This window comes from Amblyomma maculatum, chromosome 4 (assembly GCF_055883805.1).
Source record: "Amblyomma maculatum isolate TAMU_Amacu chromosome 4, ASM5588380v1, whole genome shotgun sequence".
NCBI lineage: Eukaryota > Metazoa > Arthropoda > Arachnida > Ixodida > Ixodidae > Amblyomma > Amblyomma maculatum.
Genome location: NC_139347.1, coordinates 67,860,082 through 67,884,288, shown reverse-complemented (window position 1 = coordinate 67,884,288; position 24,207 = coordinate 67,860,082). Strand labels below are relative to the sequence as shown.

General features: G+C 44.6%; 1 protein-coding gene across 10 annotated transcripts in view; it reads left to right on the top strand.

The window, feature by feature from the left end:
- Synd (protein kinase C and casein kinase substrate in neurons protein Synd) overlaps positions 1–15,742 on the top strand; it is a 114,499-nt gene extending 98,757 nt beyond the window's left edge. For 7 of the 10 annotated variants that reach the window (XM_084601798.1, XM_084601797.1, XM_084601801.1 and 4 more), the window contains 7 exons: positions 1,255–1,481; positions 2,076–2,196; positions 4,581–4,691; positions 6,915–7,132; positions 7,740–7,805; positions 11,811–11,971; positions 12,945–15,742. In XM_084601798.1, coding sequence (XP_084457924.1) covers positions 1,255–1,481; positions 2,076–2,196; positions 4,581–4,691; positions 6,915–7,132; positions 7,740–7,805; positions 11,811–11,971; positions 12,945–13,057 — 1,017 coding nt within the window. In that variant the 3' untranslated portion in view covers positions 13,058–15,742. The remainder of the gene's footprint in view (positions 1–1,254; positions 1,482–2,075; positions 2,197–4,580; positions 4,692–6,914; positions 7,133–7,739; positions 7,806–11,810; positions 11,972–12,944) is intronic. The other 3 variants (XM_084601803.1, XM_084601802.1, XM_084601806.1) reach the window with 2 other exon arrangements.
- Positions 15,743–24,207: the final 8,465 nt, after the last annotated feature.

Genomic DNA, 24,207 nt, shown 5'->3' with positions numbered 1-24,207 from the left:
CACTGCGTGTGGGTGGTACCTTTGAAGCTATGCACATGCACATGCAGTTAAACCTCGTTACAGCAGACAAGTACTGAAGCGTTCACCACAGATGCCTGTAGGTTGTTGCTCAAGCTTATAGGGTTCATAGCATCCCTTGATACCCTTAAGTCCCGCCGCAGTGGCGCAGTGGTTAGGGTACTCAACTGCTGTACCCAAGGACGCGAAATTGAATCCCGGCTGCGGTGGCCACTTGTCGGTGGAGGCGAAAAGCAAGATACCCGCATGCTATGCTATGTCAGTGCATGTTAAAGAACTTCAGGTGGTCGAAATTTCCGGAGCCCTCCCCTACAGTGTTTCTCATAGCCTGAGCCGTTTTGGGGCATTAAACCTTTAACCAAACCAAACTTGATACCCTTAAAAATCTATTTTTGAAATGTCATATTCAAGGGTGTAAGAGGCATGAATTTATGTTCAGCTAGAGTTGGCACATCTTGTCACATTGTAATGCCTAAAATCAGCACTTTCAAATCTGCCCTCATCGATGTTTTGCATATGGTTGGCTCATTCTGTGTTAGTTTCGGATGTAACAAATATCACTAAAGTGATCACACCTTGTTTCCTTTCTTGTTCATGAACGATATTGGAAGAAACCACCGCAGATTAGGTTAGAAAATCTTTTATATGTGAGATTCTTGAGATGAATTTCAACAATTGCTTGTCCTTCGTTACCAGATGTACCAAATGAGTGAAAAATGTCTCATATTGTCCACTGTTTGTTACATCTGTGTCTCTTATAACCGGATTAAAATTTACACTCTATACACAAGGGTAGGGCAAGCGTGATATATGCCTATATGCACAGTAGTCGTCATGCTGTAGTGAACGTGACTGAACATATGGAAAATATTGCTTAGTAATCTCGAGATTGGTGCAGAATAGCTCCAGATTGCCTTCAGAAAATGGCTTTGGTAGATTCGCCATGCTGCCATGAGAGTCACAGCATAATTTTTGCTATATATACTGTATCTCATTTCGACCTCATTGTTGTCTGCTCCAGTAAGGTTCTGCAGTTGAAGTCGCTATGGCTCGCACAAGTCTTTGACCTCGGCACGGATTTTTCTAGTGTGGGAAAGAAATAAAACTAAGAAAACTGTTATGAGTTTCACATATTTGAAATTTTCTTTTTGATGCCATGGAGAGGAATGGTCAGTAGCTTTCTACACATTCTTACGCTTCTGTGTGAGGGCACAATAGCACCGCTTCATGCTGCAGGTCAAAAAGCTTCAAGACCGGGTGGCCAAGTGCAAAGAGGAAGTGCAGCGCACGAGGGAGCGCTACGAAGCGGCCTTGCAGGAAATCAATGACTACAATGCCAAATACATGGAGGACATGACCGTGGTGTTTGAAAAGTGCCAGGAGTTTGAGCAGCGGCGTCTGCAGTTCTTCAAGGAGATGCTGTTCGCCATCCACGGTTGCCTCAACATCTCCGTGGATCCAGAGTGAGCAGCACTTGAAGTGACGTGACGTGTTCATATCAGTGTTGCGAGGCTTTTGTGGAGTGAGTGGAACGAGGCCAGTGTAAACTGCATATCCTGATTCAGTGTGTTTGTTGCCTTGGCCGCGGAAGACTCAGTCTGAGAGAAAGAGCAGTGGAGTCTAGCAAGTGCTAGTAGATCATGCTCAGCTCATTAAAATGACTGCAGATTTAGCGTGATTAGGTGAAATGTGAATTAGGTGCACTGGCACTTCAGTTTCCGCTTCACTCTCGGTTTCGGGTTGATCATCTGTGAATATATTATTATTCAAACTTTTCAGGTATCAGCAATTTGATCGAACCATTCGAGGTTCAGAATTAAGGGGGGCCATCTTAATAGGCGTGGTATGACAGAACCAAAGCATTAGTTTGAATAATTTGGCACGTTTGAAATAGTAATGAGAGTGCACGGTATTGCTAAATTTCACATGACAAGTCTGGAGGCAGTTCTGTTCATTTTTGCGACAGGTGAGCAACATGTTATTCATTATGGAAACATATATATATTAAGTCTGAAATTACACTGTTTTTGCCTCTTCCTTTTTTTTTTGGTATGCAGGCTTCCCCAAATTTATGAAGAATATCGGCATACAATACAGAACGCTGATGCATCAAAAGATCTCAAGTGGTGGTCTAATAACCACGGTGTTGGGATGGCAATGAACTGGCCGCAGTTTGAGGTGAACTCTTGTTTTCTCTCTCTTTGACTCTGTAGGTTGTTCTCTTGTGAGCTGCGGTGCATCAAGGTTCAGAATTGCTTTGTAGGCATGCTTGGAAACTATTTTCTTTTCCATTGGAGCATTAGCTTGTTGAATGCTTTGTTTTCCGCTTGCTTTCACTTGCTTATCATTGTGAAACTTTCACTGCATCAAATTTTTTCCGAAATTATTTTCCTGCTATGTGCTTTTATTTTAAAACTGATGAGCTTCATCAATGTTTTGCATGAAGTGTCGCTTAGGCTGCATCTATGCAACTTGCTGTGGATAGCAGTGTGTGAAGAGTCAATTTGCTAGCCTTGCTTTGGTCAAGCTGCATTTTTTGCTCCAGATATCTGTGTTTAGATTTATGTATGCATCTAATGCTGGCATAGTTCCTTATCTAAAGAGAGTTAGTGTCCACAGTTCTTTTCTTTTTAAATAAAAGAGGGGGGGGGGGGGGGGGGTACAGAAGAGTTTTGCTGCTGACAAAGCATGTTTTGTCGATCAGCAGTCTCCACTGTTTTTGTAGAATTGTAAAACATTAAGTTGCTCTCTGATTGAATCCTGTACACATGTAATGTGGACGAGGACGGAGTTCTTGGCAGGGTACTGTTAGTCAGTGCTTCATGCAAAACTGTCTAGCATTGTTATGCAGCACAGTAGATGGCACATGACATGTGTCCATGAACGTTGCGACAGATGTGAGCGCTGCTACTCTTTTTGTACGCACCTATGCTAAGGAAACTCTGCGACCACAGGGCAAGCCCAACTTTAGTCTGGACTAGCTTTAGTCTTTGGCCAGAATGAATTAATTGAATTGAACACTCGGAAAAAGCCAAACAGATGGCGCTCACACATGTGAGCAATGCTACATTGTGTCACTTGGGAAACAGGGGGTTCCCTTTGTGCCAGGATTTATGCTTCGCATTTTTGGTTTCTAGACATGAATCTGTACGATACTTTCACCTTCCCTTTGAGCAGTTTTAAGTTGTGAGCAAAGAGATATGGGCAAGGGATCCTGGAGCCTGTTTAGCTTTCCGAATGGACTGCATTGGTAGTGTGGTTGTCATCGTAGCCGCGTATGAATGTGCGAAGACTACCAGCATACTTTTGTATCCAGCAATCGTTTAGGAAGCTTATCCTTTGCTTATTTCTTGAACTGTCACTCACTGGCTAGCTACCATTTGCTAATATTCTCAGGTAAAATTCAGCACGAACGGTAAAGTAGCTTTTCAAGCGTTAAATGCTCAGAGGCAGTGATTCACTTGTCTCGGCAAGGAAGTCCGACTAGGCTTCGCCATGGGCCGCACAGTAAACTTCTTCTGTCAGTCTTCAAGATCGCTGCAAGTAGTCCAGTCCAGTCTTATGACCTGCGGAGCACTGCCTGAAGACCTTGCTTAGCTGAACAGGGGGAACATAACCTCAAGTGATTGCTCTTCAGAACAGTTGCATCAAGTGTAATGCGGCTTAGTATCTTTGCATAGCTTGAGTTATTTTAAGGTGAAAGCCCTTAAATCACGGTATCATGGCTTAAATAAGCCCATAAAGGATCTCATACGCGCAGCGTACAGCGACTGGCTCTGTGAGCAAGCCCTCACACGATCTGAAGAGAGCGATGCTTGGGGACATTGCGAGATGGATTCACGGTGTGTGGAACACCCTCCCGTGTACGTGCCTGCATTAGCAGCGAGCGTCCACGAGAAGTGTCCCACCTCGGGAGATTTCGCGGGATTTCACTTGTCAGTCATCATGATGTGATCAGAATGATAAAGAATCTCGACCGGGAATCCAAGCTCCATTCCTCGGATCCCCAGCTGATTGCTTTAACCAACTGCGCCACTCCCGGGATTGTGAAACACACATCATAATTCTTGCCTACCGTGAGGATGATAGTAGCAGGGTTCAGAGAGTGACAGCTACTGCGCCTTTCCTTTCCCTTAAACCAATTTTAGAATGCCGGTGAACTTTGATGCGTTCAATGATGCACTGGTTGTGTTCGACGAGGGGCACATAATGTACCGTGTGCAGCAGCAACGCTCAGGCTTTCACATTTCTCCATTGCAGATTCTGCAGTGCTCTCGGAATTGTTTAGTGCCCGCTGTAAACATTTCACGGTTGTTCCTAGCCTCAGCAGTGCAGTAGAGGGGCTTTTCTGGTGCTTTTGCATTCCTTGTCTAAAGGCACGAAATGCTGGTGCACTTTTACTGTTTGCGCCCACGCTCATTCACCTCGTCATCTGTGTGCGTGTGCATTGAGCTACTCGTGTTCACCTGAACAAGAAGAGATGTACCAGTGCGCTTGTTGTCGCTTGTTGTGCACTCTTTGGCTTTCTGCTTTCCCCTGGGTCATGGCACCTCCCTGCGTAGGAATACTCGGAGGAATTCCGGGACATCGTAGGCAAGAGCAGCAAGAAGGCCGCGATCCCCGAGAGTGGCATCACCCTCGTCAACCAGCACAAGATCGGCGAGGAGCTGCCTGTAAAGAAAATTCCAAGTGCCTTTGCGACCTCAATTTTTCTTCTCTTTCAGCTGTTCTTCTGTCTGTCCTTCCTTCTACCTCTCTCCGCGGCAGTTGTCTGCGCTCTCGCCATTCCTTGGATGAGGCCTTTCTGCCCCTGTGCGCGTGCATGCCACACTGTGCCTCTGTGCTTTGGTGCTTGGTCTTTGCAGTTGACTAACCACGGCAACCGGAATTGCTTTACATTAAAGGCTGTAAACAAAGGAAAGCATTAGCAGTGCTTCAGAACAGCAATATCAGTGCATTGGGAACAGAATCGTGCAGCGATTTTCGGCTCCTTGTCTTTAGTTTTGTGCAGTTCTGAAAATGAAAAAAAAAAAAAAAAAAAATCCTGTAATCAGCATTATACACTATTGTGCACAACACTCCTTAAAGGATTCAGCACTACTCGGAATCAAATTAGTTTCTCTGTGTGTGATCAGCATAAATTGGCATGTTATTTGATTTTTAACCCTGTATGCTTATTGGAGAGGTGAAGCAAGCCGAAGTATCTAGCAGCCATTACCTACTGTACAATTGGCAAGGAAGTTCTTCAGAACCATTCACTACTGTTTTTCTGCTTCAAAGCCGTCTTGGCCAATGTCAGCAGGTCGTTAGGATCAAATTAAGTGGCTTGAAGATTTGAAGAATAAGCTCTTGTCACATGCATGTTTCTGCCTCTTATTTTGTGTAGTTTCATAATATACACAGTTGTCCTATTTGATTGAGCCAACCCATATTTTTACTTCATAGGTGTGAAGCAGGATTAATGATTTGTATTTTAGCTACTACACTGGTTTCTGCAAGTGCAGCATTCAGTTATTGGTCATCTGCACCTTATTCATTATTCATGAGTTTATTTCATTGTCCTTTTTTTTTCCTGGCATTCACTACTCAGACTACCTTTGCAGCTGTACTATCGCTGTACGGTCTCCCCATACGTATTTCTGTTGGCCAGTTATGTTTTGCTGGATTCGAATATTGTATATATGAACTACACAGAATGATATGCAATAAGCATTTGACCCTCGTTGCAACAATTAGTGACCTGTTTGGCAGTTTCAACTACATTTTGTTAGATATTGTGGTTTTGCCACGATCAGAGTTGGCAAAATTCTCAAAATTCTCTACTTGAATATGAACCAAATATCAAATATATTTGATAATGTTCAGAATCACAATTTTTTGCATGTACTTAAAATTTTTTGTAAAATGCAGCTTTTTATAAAAAAAAAAAACTCTCATTACCCTCTCATTATCTGGCACTTCAAATGAGGCATTTTCATTGGTCTCAAAAAAAATCTGTGCAGCGTTAAGCAGTTGGGTGTTTTTGGACTGCACTCAGTCTCCCTGCATCAGGGGGCTGTTCCTGAGAGTTATCGCCATCACTTCTGCAGCTGCTTGCTACCGTATTGTTCTTTATTTGCTTGTGCTTTTAAATTGGGGTTCCATGTGTGAATGAGGTAGCCCTTATTTGTTTATCCTTCTCAGCTATTGGGTTAGGATCATACTCATAGTGGCGTGCAAGAGCATTTTCACTAGTCCTCCATGCTACGCATAACATCCTGTTTCTGTCTGTTGTTTAACTTTTCTCTACTTTCAGACAATGCCTCATTTGATTCTGGATTTGAATGTAACAGATTTCACGCATGTCCTACTTTTCATTGTTCTTTCATTAATGAATGATCTATGGTAATGCTGCTACTATTACTCTTTTCAAATCTTAGCATGTTAGCATGTATCCTGTGCTTGCGATAAGTGCTGTTATATGCAATCTTTCTCGTCCTTTCCGAGTCATATTACTGGGCCACCCCCATTGTGGGACTGGACGTCGAGTAATAATGTTCAAATTCTTGCTAAATGCATTGTGTTATTGTAATAAGTCAATTGCTAGTAAATGCAATTTGTAAACTTATAACCTTGCTTGTCGGCCATCTATGCTTTTGGTTGCATAAATCATGTATACTGTATTTGCAAAGCATGGTTGACCAATTAAAAGTGCACTTTTTATCTCCACACTTTACATTCATTGCTATTCGTTTCAGAAAAATTTCAAGTCACTGAGTCATTTGTAAAATTCTCGCATTACTACGCCGTCCACCGACGGCTTTGCCAAAGGCTGCCGAGGGATATTTGGGTCTTGAGTATGACTGCGTAGTTGCGGCGCTTGGCACTTTGCCTGATGGGTTGCATGTGGCTTCCAGGAGTACACGCCCGAAGTGCAGCACATTCATCGCAAGGAGAAAAAAGGTCTCGACGCTGGCGGCATCACGCTGACAAGTGTGAGCACACGCACAGACGGCGTGGTGCCCAGTGCACCCAAGAACCAGGGCACCAACAAGGGACCTAAGGAGACCACGGGCACCAACCATTCCACAGCGGCTACAACTAACAACTCTACACCAACAGGCACCACAAACACGTAAGGGCTGCCCCCGTTGCATGTCTGAAGCGCAGAAACCATAAAGGCAGTGTTGTGTAGGCTCCGGCGAGTTCGTTTAAGGTAGTTGAGGTCAACGTTCACCCTTGGCAGGGTAACAGCTTGAAAATTTCGCTTTAGCCATATAAGCTGAGATGTCATTCCTTTTTTTCTTTTTTACCTGCAGGTTTGTGTGGTCAGAATAAAAGTTGCGTGAAGTGTTTAAATTATGACAGTCTGCTGGGTTTGCAATTTCATTTAAAATGCATTCCATAACGTAGAGACTGTTATTTTTCTTTTATTAGCAGGGAGCTGCAACAAAATTCAGTGTTCTACTCGCGTGTACTTGCCTGAAAAATGGATTTGTTCTTCTTTGACCTTAAATGCTTCACCTAGAAGACCATGCCTGCAATCGTCTTAAAAACATTTGTAGGAACTTTTCCTAAACGCAGTTTCCATAGGTGTCCTGACCTCAAAGGTGCCAATAGTTGAGCCCTCTTGAACCGTTCAGAATCGAATTGTCCGTTGTACAAGTTGCCTCACTCCAATGAGGGGTTGTTCATCTGTTCCTGGGGGGCTGCTTCGGTGACGCATCTTGCCATTGGTGCAGGGAGAAAAAGCCTTACAACCCCTTTGAAGAGGACGACGACGATGAGATCGACCATCCAAGTCACATGTAAAGTGGCATTATGTAGTGGCCGCCGCAAATGCTGTGCAAAGAAAGCTTGTTTTTGGCCCTTTTTCTCACAGCTTTAGCCTCTTGTTCTCTCCACCTATGGTTTGCTCCTGCTGCTTCTTCGCCCTCTACCACTGCTCCAGCAAGACGTGCCTGTGTGGACCATTGCAACCAAAAATAACATGAACGATGCAGCCTTATGTAATTTGATATATGTCAGGGTCACGATGTAAGAATATATTTAGGTGCTGACACTGCGCCTGGCGGCACAACCAGATCTTGTTCTCTGCTCCATGCGCCTCTCTTGAACCTGGATAGGTGGCGCCATGCCACAGGGTCTATACCAGTCGCTGAGCTGCTGCAGTCATAATGCAAATGTACCGGGGTCGTTTGGTGCCCCAGCGCGACAAGGGCTCAGAAGGATCGAAACTGCTTTCGTGCTTTACTTGCACCCATTCATGCAGTCCCAGCAACAGCAGCGGGGACGCGACCCCGTGATCTATCCGAACTCGTTGTCGAAATGCACTCATTGTTAACATTTTTTTTTCCATTCATCCGCACTACCGCTAGGGTGTAAGTTGACTATACTACCTCTTCAATATAAAAACTGGGCCTCACCGCGCATGTTCCCACAACTGGGTCAAATAGCCTAAGTGTGCATTCAAATATTGCTTGAGCAGTGTAAAGCGCCGAGCCTGTGAGATGTCCGCCATATAGAGAATGTGGTTAACTTCGGCCACCTAAGGTCTTATGTTCAGAGAAACTTCAAGGCCATTTCTGCATTTCACCTGTATCAGAAAAACTGTCTCCCTAGCCAGAAATAGAACCTGCACTGTTGTCCTGTGTGGCGTTACCCCTCCGCTGCGATACGCGTGAGTGATAAAACCGAAAAGAAACAAGGCTTGAATTCGAGACGCTTTAGTCGCTAATGGAGTGCACTATGACTCAAATCATTGCCTGATTCCCCTGCATTTCTAATGTATTTCTATTTTTTAGCAGTAGTCATATTTATTACAGGTACTACCCCTAGGGCAGTATGACAGTGCCGGGTGCAGGCCGCTTGCCCAGCCTCTTGACGCACCAGTCTGCAGACTGCCATTTCTCGGAGGCTTTCTTGAACTTGTCAGTTTACGCAGATATTTCGGGCACATGGGAAAAATACTGGTCACAGCATTCGCCGCCAGCAGCGCGGTTTCTTCTTGGGTGTTTTTAAAAGTACATTGCCATTGAATTCGGCGTAGAACGATTGATATCATATGCTCGGGAAGGTGCTTCGCGCAGACCTGATCAGTCGTTTGCAATATCGTATATGCTTTGGGGATTGCCCTGCGCCACAATTCTAGGCGAGCAGCATCCAGCGGAGCTTTAAGATGTGACACTTGATCCGGACAGCTCTGGTAAGGTGTGCAACAGCAACAGCCAAAACAGCACAGCCACCAAATATGTAGGCTGCCCGTCGCATCGGCCCACAGCACCACATGAGCTTGCACAACGATCACTGTGACTGGTCCCAAACCGCGATGCAAAAACTAGTTGTAGCAGACTTTGTTCCTGCACGGTGCCTGCCATAACGTAGAAACTCGGAACCTAACGTACACACCTTGTGATGCGCTGGCGCAAAACACCTACAAACACAGCCCAACACGGCACTGAAAACTGGCCATGTCACGTGTGCAGCTCCGCGAGCAAATGGACAGTGACACAGTGCCCACCCCGCTTCGCTGTGTTCAGCACATGTACTAGAGGGCGAACACAATCTGGGCACACTTTCCGCAGTAGCGGGCAGTCAGTGTCATCACCTAAATATTTTTACACAGTGGTCAGGGTGTAAATGGCGGTGTGGGATGTGTCATGCCAAGGGAAGGAATGCGCAGCAGGGGGCAACAGAAAGTTAGGCGGGCGGATGAGGTTAAGAAGTTTGCAGGGGTCAAGTGAATGCAGCTAGCACAGGACCTGGTTAATTGGAGGAATATGGGAGAGGCCTTCGCCCTGCAATGGGTATAGTCTGGCTGATGATGATTATTATCACAGGGAGTGAAATTAACATTTAACTTTTGCTACTTTAAGGTTGTCCTATGCCTCTAGAATTTGTGCAGGTAGTTAGTCTTGGTGCACCTGGTGTTCCAGGGAAGCATGCCATTGGTATTTTAAAATCTGCTTCTTCGGGTAAAATCAGGGCCTTTTTTTTTGTCGAAGTGCTAATAGCAGTGTAGGTGAACGCTGGAAAACGGGCAAGTTATATGGACTAGTAATGTTAACTTCTAGTTAACTATTGCAGATAGGCACTGGATGTCAGAGATCTGTAGCAGTACTATAGTGGTAGCCATATCAAATTAAGTATTTGGAAAATGCAGTCACACTGTGCACTTATCAGATTTTGAGCCACATCCTGCAGAATTATGTACACAAACGTCACTCTGTGTCACACCCAACATGATCTTCTCGTCCCCGCCTGGGCAGGAGCAGGGTGCAATGAGCAGCACAGCACGGGTTGGGGTAGTTGTGGCGCAGAGCTTACGTCACGTGTATGAAGCCTAGTGGCGCAATTTCTAATGAATGTTGCCGTTCACACAGCTAGAGCACGGTTTTGAAATTTTACGAGAAATGGCAAAAATTTAAGCCACACAGCCAAAGGGTGATCAAAATTGGGAAACAGACATGGCTGCCACTAACGGTCAGCTGCAAATTCCTGGTTCCTCTCCGTAATAGTTAAAGAAATTACTTATTAAGATAGTTTAGCATAAAACTAGTTAACGTGGTTCATCTGTTTTTGATGACCAACAACACAGGTGTTACTCTGGTAGAAAGAAGCCACCTTTTTGCCTTGAAAAGTGCGCGTTTAAAATTTAATGGTGAGCTTCCCTGGGATACATGATATTGTAAACAAGGTGCCTTGCGAGCTTAGGCTTTTGGTTGTAAACTGCTGTAACAATTAACTTTGTGTAATGATATAGCATACACAGGAGGCGGTAGTGTATCTTACTTTGATGAAACCCACAGTATTTGCTGAACATGCCAGTTTTTCCAAATTTGTGCAGCGGTGACCTGTCATAACTAGTCACTGCAAAAATTTGTCTTCATCAAGCGAAAAAATTGGCAAGCAATATATGTAGTATTAGTTGCAAGATGTCGCGTTCAGGCTTTTGTTGAGGTAGAAAATTTTCATACTAGTATTTAACCGCTGTAGACTAGAGGCTTTCCCGGTACCCAGTCTTGTTCAGGTTAGTTCCGTGCATGCACAAACTTCATGTGTACTGTATGTAGCTTCTGTAGTTACTCTAGCATGTAGTGGCATGGTGGAGTTTTGTATATAGTTAGACTTCTGTGTCGTAGTAGACTTCCAAGAGCGCAGTGTGCTTCGCTTGTTTGCGAACTTAGTTCAACTGCTCTTAGCTCTGTTTTCTTCATTTTACCTACTGAATTAGCTTATTAGCCAGCTTGGCAAAAGCTTTCTTGCTTAGTTTTGTGTTAAGTTTTTTTTTTCTTTTCTTTTTTTCATTCTTGCAGCGTTACTCAATTTCGTTACAAGCACTGCAAACTTTCTCACGTATTATAAATGTAAAGCGAGCACCTGTGCTTGAACTTAATTCAGTCCAAACTTTTTATGCTCTTCTTTGTTCATGAGTTTTGTAGTAGTTGCTGTTAGTCTGAATTTCTGTAGAATAAAAATAGGCCTTCACGCCTTTAATTTAATCTAGCAGGCATAGTGTGCTGCGTCAGAATTTTTCATTTTCAATATGATAGGCTTTTTGCCTCTTGGTATGTAGCAGCACCTGGCTGTTCGTTAGCCTTGCATGCGAAGGCTGCTAAACATTAGTTGCAGCTCTGTATCACGTAGTACTATGGGGAGGTCATTGCTGGATGTAACGCAGCGGTCACTACAATACGACTTTTCCCATGTGCAAAGCAAGTAAATGTTTAATGAATAGTTAATAAGTTAAATAAATTGTGCCAACAGGGGTAAGCAGTGTTGAGCCAAGCCTTTTGGTTGTCTGGGGCCTGCAGGAATGGGCGTGCCGGCGAATCGAACCCATTTGAGGAGGACCACGAGGACTGGGACGAAGAGTCGAATGATGCGCTTGTCGACAATGGCGAACCTGGCGTGCCTGTAAGGGCACTGTACGACTACGATGGTGCCGAAGCGGACGAGCTCTCGTTCAAGCAAGGTAGATGTCAAGCTGTGGTTATTATACCTGTTGTGCTTTGCACAGGAACCTTTTGTGGCCTCGAATGTATTGAAAAGTCGCACCACTTTTGGCCAAAGTTTCGAGATATGTTAAGATGTCAACAGAAAGTGATGCTCCCTTTAGTAATGTGACCATCTGGAAACTACTTCAAGGCCAATATTGCCATTTTAATGCCTTGTGCACTTCGATCCTCACCAACTCTCACGAGTGCACTGTATCTGCATTCATAGTTTTGTTGCCGGTTGGGTTTCGTAAATTTCAACGCATATGCATCCTCACTAACCTCTAGCTAGTGGCTGGCTGAGCTGTCGCAAATATATATTTGCAACTATTTCACTTGTCCATCCCTAAACTTGGCAGACCATCCATCAGTCATTCAGATCATAGTACTAAATGCTTGAAAATGGCATTACAGTATGTGATAGAATCATTTTTCATAGTGGCAAACTGCACAACAGAGGGTGCAAGACTAGACTTTATTCTTTCTTGCAAATGATTGAATACCTCATCCAGTCTTATTAGAAAAGGCAGGTGGCCCTCTGGAGTTACTTTACATTGAACTTTTATTTACCCAAGCTCCTTTATTGGCTAGTGAAATGTTTGCTACCTTAGAGATGGTTGGCTATAGTACCCATTTTTCTCATTTTAATGCCTCGCTAAGGGCGATTTCTCTGTCTCCATTTTTCAGCTTTGTCTCAGGGCATAATTAAACTAGAAACGATACTACTTGGATTTGTTTGGCCATGTTTGGCCCAGTAGTTTATGACGATGTTGAGCTCATTTGCTATATCCGCTTTTTCACCCATGAAGCTGCTGCTCCTGCATTTTATGCTGATCACAAAGTGTAATCGATGCCACACTAGCAAATATTTAGCTTAGCTCTTTTCACCGATGCTATAGCAAAAGCTGCTAGCTATTCAAACTGGCGCTGTTTTTCTTTCTTGTCGTACAGGGGACCAGTTTGAGAAGCTAGAGGACGAGGATGAACAGGGCTGGTGCAAAGGCCGCAAGGACGGCCGGGTTGGTCTCTACCCCGCCAACTATGTGGAAGTCATCGCCCCCTAGACATTGTCGCTTCTCTGCTGGCCAGGACAGGAAAGGAGGAGGAGATGGAGTGGCCGGCATCACCAGTGGGTGGCGGTGTGTGCGCAAAGTGATGGCTTGTCACTCTGTCTGCAACCGCTACTTCTGCGGCCACTGCCACGCTTCTGCACTGAGATTGAACTCGAAGTTGTTGGCTTTCGAGCATGCAACCGTTCGCCATGCGTGGTATTCCCCCTCCTCTGGTCCTTCCCACTTCTCCCAGTATGTCGGCATGCCACATGCAAGCAAGTGGCTGGCTCCGCATGGACATAGCTAGTGTGTGCTTGTGTGCGTGATTATGCGTGTTGTTGCGTGTCCACACTCTCTCTCGCAAGCCCCTCATCTTGTCGTTCCTTTCGACCTTCCAGAAAAATGTGGCACCTGTGGTGGTGCGCCATGTTTTTGTTGCTGGCCGGCACCACTGGAAGATGGACTGCCAGTAATTGTACAGAGATGTGGTGGTGTCGCGCACGTGCGTGCATGTGTGTGTGATCGCTTTGGCAGTACATACATATATATCTGCACTTAACCTGGAGCGAACATTCGCGAATGTTGTCCTCTTCTTCCCAGTGTAGCCGCGACCTCAGGAGGCAATTTTTATGTGACACGTGCGTTTGTCACGTGTCTGCACCCGGTAGATTGCAATGCCTTCCGTAATTGCTACTTCTTTTTCCACTGGTGCGGCCAGTGCTTGGAAGGGTAGCATGCTAGTGGCATTTATTTAACTCCATCTTCCCTTTCTCTCTTCTTCTCTAGGTAGTTGTTCTGGGTATGTTACACTGAACGGTTTTCTTTTTCCTATCTGTACATAACGTTAATAATGTCGCCCACTATGGCAAGTTGCATTCGTGTAAGACTTCAGAGCTAGGTGGTCTGTATTATTTCCTTAATTTAACGTTTTGCACTGCTGTGACTATTTTTTTGATGCCGTGCATATAGTAAGCGCAGGGTTTTGAGACACGACACTGTGCGTTATGCGAGGCCATTTTCATTTCAAAGGGGCTTCTGTCAGCTTGGTTGTTTACAATACTGGTTTTGCCCATCAAGCCTTATAAAGGTTTCACTGGGAAGGCAAAGGCCCATTACAGAAAAGATGTTGTTTAGTTAACCGGTTGCTCTATAGCTCTAAGAGTTTGTGCAGTTGATACCTGCAGCGCCAATGGAGCCACTTGTGTTAAAAAAAAAAATTAATAGCTGTGTGACCATTTTTAATAGATCATTTTTACCCCTCGATAAAAGAGCCTTCTATTGTAATAGCTAACCAACCAAATGTGGATCTTTCATAGTCACTTTCTGTATAAAAACATAATTTTACTGCTTTTTTTTTAATTTTTTTATAACGGCTAGCCAACCGAGCACGGTACTGGTAGGTGTGGTCTCATCCTTGTGTTGGGGAGCGGGAATTCCCCATCGTGCACCATCAAATACCTCTCCTTTGTTCTGGCAGTTTGCACGGAAAGTGCCTTGTATGTATTTAGTTCTGTTTTATCGTATACTGGTTATTTTATACTGCTTTTTTTTTACACAAGTCTCTGTGCTGGCTTTTGTGTTTTCGGTGTCTCGTGCAATTTCCTTTATTTTTTTACCTTCTCGAGGCCTTCTTCTGAAGGTATTCTAGGCACAGAAGAGTTCTCCGTTTCGAGCATTACTGCCCCGTTTCTTATTTACTCGTCGGCTGTGACGGACGCAGTTTAGACTGTCTTTTTAATGCACCGTTACGTTGATGTTCCGTTGAAATAACAAATGTGCTCAGGATGCGCAAAGTTTTGTGAGCGATACACTGCTATGAAGAGAGACGTCTGCCTAGCACGCAGAGCTTCCAGAATGTGCCGAATCATTCTTTTGTTTATCCTTTTTGCAAGCTGTTGTCACGTTAAGAGCTACTGCCAGCAGTGGATCTCCCCTCGGTGAGAATCGTTTTTGTTTTGTTTTGCTTGTTTTTTTCTTCCAAGCATCGTTTTTCTCGTGCTAAGTTGAACAAGACTAGCACTGTGGACGTTTCACGACAGAGCTGTACAAAAATGTTGCACATGTAAACCCTGCCATTCTTCCATCCAGTCTGGGTGCGGAGCACGGGAAGCATAGTGCTACTGTTTTGTTTGCTGCAGCAGCGTTTGTGAAGACTATTTTTATGAGCCAAAAGCAGAGTAGGCGACTGAGGTTCACACTCGCAATGCTTGTACATATGTTACATGGTACAGTTCTGTCTGCAGAGGAAGAAACATGCAGAACTTTGCGCAAGGTTACTTGCAGCCCAGACGTTTAAAGCAAGTTGTTTCAGCCAGCAATGTCTTTAACGTAGTTCCAGACGGGTTTCACTTTCAAGACTTCTGCTGTCAATTGCTGGGCTCTCCTCTGAGCATGCCCATGACAGAGTGACTTTTGTGTTTGGCGCAGAGAACTTTTCTCTGGCTGTTTTCGTTTTTTCTTTTTTTTTTTAATTTTTTAAGCAATTCATAAAGTCCCTGGCACTTGCTCTCAATAACTGCTACCATTTCTTGTTGAGCCATGCAAGAGTCAACATTGCTACTTTTGCTTTTTGCTTTAACCTGTGAAACAGAGTTTGAGACTTAACAGTTCCACTGTGAAAAGCAGATGCTTTTCTGTGTGCATGAAAGTGAAACTCCTGATTGGATTAGATTGCTGTAAATAAAAATGTCTGCGAAAGTTTCGTTGTTGTGGCGTGTACAACTTGGAAAGACCTGTATCGCCCTTTAGTAGGAAGTGTCGTACACAATATAACAAACATCATGACACAAAGACATACCGTAAGCGTTTGCTGAGTCCCCAGTCACTTCGGGATCAACTGTAATGAGTGGGCAGATGCATGCGCTACACAATCCAGAACGATGGAAATAAAACAAACATTCCACATAGAGATTGCCTTAGGTTAATGCACTGTGAACTGAGAGGCAAGTGGTAGGAGGAGGAGGAGGACAAAACATTGACGCAAGGGTATTCGGGGCCCCCTGACCCCCTGAGCTGCTTGGGAAAAAGAAACAAACTACAAAACTTCATTCTCTAAAACCCATTTTAGAAGAATGGAAATCATGCTGCCATCAGGAACGTTTTATCGAAGTAATTTTATAGTCTGCGCATGGAACTCACGCACACCACCCACCAGCTTCCTTCTAACAAAAAAACCCATAAAACTGTGTTAAACCTGGGTGATTGATTACCTCATGCTTGCACTCTAGGAACGTGGGAAAAAATATTTTGCTCTATTTTACAAAGAACATATGCCATGTCATCCAGCATTGCCTTTAGGTGAACAAATGCTCATGTATTTTTCTCGTGTGTGTACGTTTCTGAAGGAAGCCAATGTTTTCAAACATGAGTATTGTAACATGTTAACGCTGTAATTATGAGAACCTTAACTGATGTGTAATGGGCTTGCTGCTAAGTTTTCTTCACTTCACTTCACTTCACTTTAATACCTTAAAGACCCTCATTAGAGGGTATTACATAAGGGGTGGGGCGCACAGAAATGAAAAACAGAATAGGTAACATATATGTGTAAGTAAGTTATACAAATACAAGCTTTTCACTGCGCAAGTACACGTGTGATTCGTTCAAGCAATAAAGATGGACATGTGATAGCAGCAAGTTCTCGGGGAAGGCCGTTCCAGTCGTTGGCAGTCCGGGGGAAGAATGATGAAGAAAATGTATGCATTTGAAAATGATGTGCATTTGAAGCACAGAGGAAAAAACATTAAAAGGATGTATCACCTGTGCCAGATGCGGCATTTTGATCCAAACGAGAAACATATCAAAATTGCACGATGCTGCACCAAGAGGCAGATTTTGTAGTGACAGAATATCTCCCTTCTGGTCTTGAGAGGGGTTTTTTTTTCTTGCACAATGCTTTCATGAGAGCCAGTGTGCCTTAGCTGCACTTGTGGGCAGAATCACTTGCGATTGCGTCGTGCGAGTGGCAACTAATGCTCAAGTGGAGAAGGCGAGCAAGTACCATGGATGTCATCAAGCCCAAATGCTAGCGTGCAAGGTGTACGGAAACTGATCTTAGGAGGATAGTGGCACGGGTGAAAATGGAGCATGTGAGTGCTCTTAGCCTAGGCACAATTTCAGGGGGAAAAGCAGACTGCACACAAACAAAAGGTTCAGAACCAACGCTTTAAACTGTCTTGCACAGAGTGACCTGCATGGTGCAACTCTCAGCGTAGTTTTGTTTTCGTTCCTTCGATTTGCAACAGCATATGGGCCCATCTGACAGTTTGCAGTGCGAGGGAACCGATACGCAGGGCCTAATCAGTCTCTATTGTCGAGATCAGCGCATTAGAAACAGCACTTCAAAGGCATCACGAGGAACATGTAGGTGATCACGCTGGTGCGTCAGGTCAAGAGACTGTGCGGGAGGGGTTTTAAGGCGAAAGCCTTTAATGCTTAACTGTAGTTGACAGAAGGTTGTCAGCAGAGGTGTCACGCTTTCGAAAGCGAGAGTTAAAAATAAATTAATGAACCTTGTCTCCTCCAGGAATCGAACCTCCATCCCTTGGATCCCCAGCCGAGCGCTTTACCAACTGTGCCACGCCTGTGAAATGTTCATTATAATTCCCTTTGTCTACCGTGAGGGTGATAGCGGAATTCCGTGAATGACAGATGCTGCACCTTTCCTTTCCTGTAAACAAATTATATAATGCCGGTGAACTTTGATGCATACGATGAAATGCTGGTTGTTTTCGACAAGAGGCTCTCGATGTACCATCACGACAGGTCATGACGTCACCAGGCGATTCACCCCGCCAGGCGTCTGATCCAGGCGTCCGTGCGGCACCTTTGATTTGCCGCTTCCTCAAACGCTGCACCACACAGCAAACAGAAGCAGACCCAGATGTCTAGGAAGCGTTAGTACAGCAGGCATCAGTGGCGTTTGAAATTGATTTACTGGATAGAAAAAGCACAGTATCTGTCACAGGAAAGCACAGGAAAGGAGGAAGGTGGGAGTGAAAGAAGAGGGAGATAAAAGATGCCATAATGGAGGGCTGCAGTCCACAGTGCTATAATGGCTTTTACCTCATCGCACTTCAGTGGTCCGAAATGCCCTCTAGAATTTTTCTGAAGCACCTAATTGCATTTTGCCATCACTGTGGCATGCCATTGGCACATAGTTGCTTCAAAACAGCAGCTGCGAGGGGCTTGCTCTGCTGAGTGAGAGCGCAGAAATTTGCTTGTGGCATACACGACCTGTGGACTGCACTCATTGCTGGCTGACAGTAGAGGTGTATTTACAGAAAATGAGGTCGTAGCCCCCCTCTCCTCTCTACCACTCTAGCAAGAAATTTTGGGAGAATTTTACATATTCGGTCAAACAAAGATTCAATAATTACACAATTCAAATGGGACTACCCCCTGTTGCCCTGTCCAAAAGAGACCCACAAATCTCCTTCCGGCTCATGGCATATTTTTCGAATTTGTATTGGCTTAATTTTCATATATACATATGTGATCATCACAGAAAGCATAATAAGCAGTGACAAATATTGAGCCTATATAAATAATTAAATGGTGTATGGACGTCGACCTCAATGATATTTCAAGATATTAAGAGTTCACGTTAATCAAGCTTTACTCCACGTTTGTACTCGAAATTGCCCCAAAATACTCGCTTGCAGCTACAGAATGATTATATTTCTGCTCCGTATCCGCTCCAATACCTACATGAAGTGGTAAAGGCATTTCATGCTTAAAAAATGAGTGGTGAAATAGTGGGACTTAACCTCTGACCCTTCAATCATGAGTTTGATAAACTTCCCTTGCACCACCGAATTACGTTTGTTTGGCTGAGTTAAAACACCAGTTTGTGATGACAAGTGTACCAATATCTGTGTTTTCAAACACTGTGCCAGGAGACCTCGAAGCGACTGCGAGGACCTTCTAATTATGTCAATCTTTTCTTTGACATTTAAGTCTCATGAGGAGAAGAGAAAAATTGCTGGTGGTTTGGCTTTGGTTAAACCTAATGTGTATGCAAAAGCATCATTGCACATGGTTACACCCAATGTCAAACATATGGCCGTTTGGTCAGATGTTCCTGCTATTGTTCTGGGATTTCGGCCACCCTCTTGGACCATTGGCTGGCATATTCATGTGCCAGGTTTCTCGTAGCCTGAACTGATGACGTACCGAGTGTATGCACTCGCTCGTCGCATCACCGTCTATTGTGTGTCTGGCCAAAGAGCGCATGCGCCGCTGTTATATCCCCCACCATCACAACCGATGACATGCGCAGTGGCGAGACGCATAGATAAGTGATGGCATCAAGCGCAGCGGCGATGCAGAGCTGTGAGGCGCGTTGCGAATGTGTGCGCCAACTGAACAGCTATGGCTTCATGGATGCGCAGCGTGACCTTATGCCACACACGGCTACCTTGGTTTTACAGGGCGTAGTGAAGCTTTCGCTTCAAAATTTGTGAGCTCATAACAATAAGTTATTTAACTTTGGCAGTGGCACTTGATCCTTACGTGCATTTCATTTAGCGATGTGCACTTTTCAGGTGGACAGAATGTCTTGGAGGAGGTGGATAGGCAGAGTAGAAAATGCGAAAGCTTTTGAGCACAGATAGAAGTTGGCGGAGAGGACTGTGTCCAAGGCACGGCACGAGAGCGTGCTACAGTTTGCCACATAAGGCACGTAAGGTAATCGAGTGTGGTGATAGCTATGATGTATACTCGATCGCTTCTCGTGAGGAATTTCTGTGCTGGAATTCACTGCTCTCCTTTTTTTCCCCCCTGGGGGCTAGCCATGCATGCCAGAAAAACAGTTGCTACGGCAACTAGGCTGGGGCACGTACAAGACTTTTTTTTTCCTTGGGGGTAGGACGGCTGTATGAGTGCTTTCGCACTAAAAGCATTGTAGTCACTCAACGTGTTTGCCAGTTATATTAATTGTAAGGTGTAGCCAGAAAGTATATGTGCCAACTGCATTGCATGTTTCAGACTGTTGTTGTGTGTAAAGCAGGCAAGTTGTGTTGCGTAATGTCAAATTCTTGTCGTATTAGCACTCTGCTTTTTATGACTGCGAGCCGCACTTTTGGAACATAAAAAATTTTCTTTCAGTAGTTTGGTTTATGTCTAACGTCCCAGAGCAACGCCAGCTATAAGAGATGCCATAGTGGAAGGCTCCGGAGATATCGACCACCTGGGGTTCTTTAACGTGCGCTAACATCGCACAGCACATGGGTGCCCTACTTTTCACCATATTTTTTAGTAGTGATCTAGTAGATCACTTCAAGTCTATATGTCAATTCCAAACATATACCATATCATCTTTCTCCCTTGCAATCTAGACATATGTACAGGCCTGTCAAAAAATGTTACGTAGAGATGCAAAATTTTAGGAAATTTTTATTGCCTTGAAGAAAAGGCTTTTTCTTTTTCAAGCATTTTTCATGTATAATTGGAAATTTTGGAAAGAATGAAACACATGAGAACGGTATTGAGCTGCTAAAAATTACACATCAATAAATACTGTTACTTGGGGTTACTGACATTTTGTACAAACATCTTGACCAGTTGACCAGGGAAATCATCGAGGCGTATAATATGGCTAAGAAAGAAAGATTGTGTGTCAGCAAACCATCCCTGCTCCTGCGTGACTGTGAGGTTGCATATCTGGATATCACATAGTAACACGTGCGTTCTGGTTTTTGGTGTTTTATTGTTTCTGTTTCCTTATATAAAAGTTTAACAAAACTTGAAGTTGGGCTAGATGGTGCATTGTAATTTGACTGAAGATAAAGCGCACGGGAAGACATACACAAGAGAAGAAGACAGCGCGTGTCCTGTGTCTTCTTCTCTTGTGTATGTCTTCCCGTGCGCTTTATCTTCAGTTATATAAAAGTGTTTCCTGTGATTAAACTTTAGTTGAGAGTCAGCGCTTGTACCTGTGGTTTGTTCCTTTCGTCCCCGTTTGTTCGCGCTGTTTTTTTTTTTTTTTTTTTTTTTTTCGATAGTGGCATCCAGTTCTGGAGTTTCCACCAATCAGATGACTCAAGTCCGGGGAGATAGCAACCCTTTCGATAACGACACAAACTCGGAATATGGGCCTACATCTGTTATCACTGCTGACAAAAATGCGTAAAATAACTTTGCTTTCTTCGATATAGACCCTTTACAGCGCGAGCGCATGGGCGTTGCCATATTTGATCATGTGACCCTTCCGCCATCGCCGGCCTTCTGGAAACTGGTTTGACGGCTTCCGGCACGCTGGTACTCGGCTGCACGGTGCGGCGACCTGGGGCCGAATTACGGACTCCGCTCACAAGTTTGTGAGCGTGACGTCAAAATTACGAAGCTGTGACGCAGCCTTGAGACGTCAATCGTGACGAGTATGCGAAATCGTCCAATTACCAGTGACTTTTAGCGTGGCTCCGCCCTAGTAGTCCCGAATCCTCGGCAAACGTTGATGCCACAGTGTGGCACAAAACTGAGCAGGGACCGTCTCCTAACTTTTTCTAACACGACGCAACTAATACGCAATAAATAAAACAAACAAAGGTTTATTTTGGCAAGATACTATTTTTAGTATTGATTAACATTGAGCTCAAGTTGAAGCGTTCTTAGTTGTGTAGTTATACTTGCTATTAGGTAACTTTTGTTGCCGCGAGGGTGCGCCGGCGGCGTCATGGCGTGCACATGGCGGCCTGCAAGCAAACAGCTGATTCCCCGAGAAGGTGCTGCTTTTTTTAGTGTCGTCGGTAATCGAAGTACCGTGCAAGTGCCGTGAGCATGCTGAAAATCTAATAGAATGCAGTCGAAGTCCAGGGCCTGCAGCGATAAAATTTCATGGAGCGCTTGACACGGAAATGGACAAAGACAACTTGCGAAGGTTGTTTTCGGTCGGCGCCTACTAGTATCGATGAGAAAAGTGCTTAAAGTGCAACATGCAGGCTCCGTGGTTCTATTTGTTTCTCTTTAGGAAATGCAAGACGACTGTGAAGCATGTAGTGTAGGCCAAAATGAAGCTCTGTCCTTGCATTATCATCTGTTTGTATGTAGCTGGATAGTTTAGGAAAGAACATGATCATGGGAATGCTTCCACCCCTGCCGTGACTGAACCCGAAGCCTTCATTCACTGCAGTGCCACCGTGACAGGGCTTTCGATGTAGCTTTCATTGTAGTGTGCTCTGTATTTTTTTTCTTTGTTCTCATGAGTGAGTTGCTTTGTTTTTTAGCGATACCTTCTGCCCACACACCATTTGCTTGATGCATATGTGATGTTTTTCTGCGTACGCTACAATCACTGTGAGCACTAAAACTCGCAATATTATGCATTCAATTTGTCAGCTTTACACTGTTTAGCATTAAGCAAATGCTTTCTATGCGTCCTAACAGTATATGCAGGCCTGTAGTCCTGGAAGGTTCACTAATGGAGACTACCTTATGCAAACATTGTACATAGCACTACTTGTGTCATGTTTCTGCACTGTTAAGAGCCATACTTTGTTTCCTGCTTCTGAAATGTGCCAAACCTATGACAACTACTATGCAAGCCTGTAATCATTAAGCAACTATTATTTTGTGTCATGCCTTTGAGTCGCAGTTTTATGCACAGTACTTTCATTTCTTGTTTCTGAAGTGTGTCAGACCTGCGATGAGTACAGTGCCAGCTTACAGGCTCTAAAAAATTATTCGTGTATGTCTTCTCTGTGTAGCACAATCGTGCAGCACGTGCAAATAACTGCCTGTGCTATTGCAGGCAGTTGGTTTCGCTGCTGCATATTCAAGCGTGTGAAACGCTGCAGGAAAATAAAGGGGCACGGTTGATACACGTGCTTCTAAAAAACTTCTGTGAGACTTTCCCATTCCGATAGGCATCACAATTGCTGCCTCGTTGTGAAACACTTTAATTATGTACTCAAACACAGGCACACACACAAACACCAACATGCACGGTTGCAAGCAACAGTGAATGGGCGGGGGGGGGGGGGTACGAAGACAAATTTGACTTGACAGATGAGGTTCGAGAAGATTCATCATTATCACAAAGGTTTCTGGCACAGACATGAAACGAGAAGGCGCTGCACTTGGCTGCCTGCGATGAGTTGGTCAGCTACGTGTGGTATATCATAGCCGATTGTTGTGCTGGCATTGACGCCGCAGCTGTTGCCGCACCATGGGCAGCTGTGCCAGCCAGCTCTGGTGGCAGGTTCTGTGGAACAGGCTAACATGATTCTGTATGGCTTTTCCCTAGAGGTATGCATGGCAATAGTGATCCCACTTCCAAGTAGCCGGTACACAGATGTGACCCTTTCTTGTCCAAGCCAGCAGCACCCTCCTCGTCTGCAGGCAGGAAGACATCCAAAGAAGTTATGCAACACGGCACATGTTACACGCTCTGGCTGGTAGAGGAGCGTCTAGTATTTTTGCAAGCACTGGAAGCGGCTCTTCAGCACGCCTGCGCAGTTATCCACCATTAACCTTGTGGAGGTGTATGCCTTGTTCTATAGCCGTTATGGAGAGTCCGGACCGGGATGCCATGACACTGGCAGCCATGTCTCCAACAGGTGCCCCTTTCACCAGCATAACCGAAAATGGCACGCTGTTAAGCACATTCTTCGTCGTTGTCGACCTCAACAGCCTCATAAACTTTAACAGCCTTGCTGACACAATGGAAGAGTCGCATCAAGTAGCTCATTGCCAGGTCTTGCTGACGATGACATTCACGGGAGTGCAGACAATGAATGATTGAAAGTGGTTTGGTTTGGTTTGGTTTGTGGGGTTTAACGTCCCAAAGCAACTCAGGCTATGAGAGACGCCGTAGTGGAGGACTCCGGAAATTTCGACCACCTGGGGTTCTTTAACGTGCACTGATATCGCACAGCACACGGGCGCCTTGCTTTTCGCCTCCATCGAAAAGCTGCCGCCGAGGCCGGGATTCGATCCCGCGTCCTTGGGAACAGTAGTCGAGCGCCGTAACCACTGCGCCACCCCGGCGGGGTAATGATTGAAAGTTTCAGCAACATTGCTGTAAGGACAGCCTTGCACTTCATATCGGTATAAATGGTGCCCCATTCCTACTCAATACAGGCGTCAAACACACGCATTCCCATATTCGTTTCTTACGTAGGCATTTCAAAAATGTACGACGTGTCTTACGTTTCAGCTTTTAT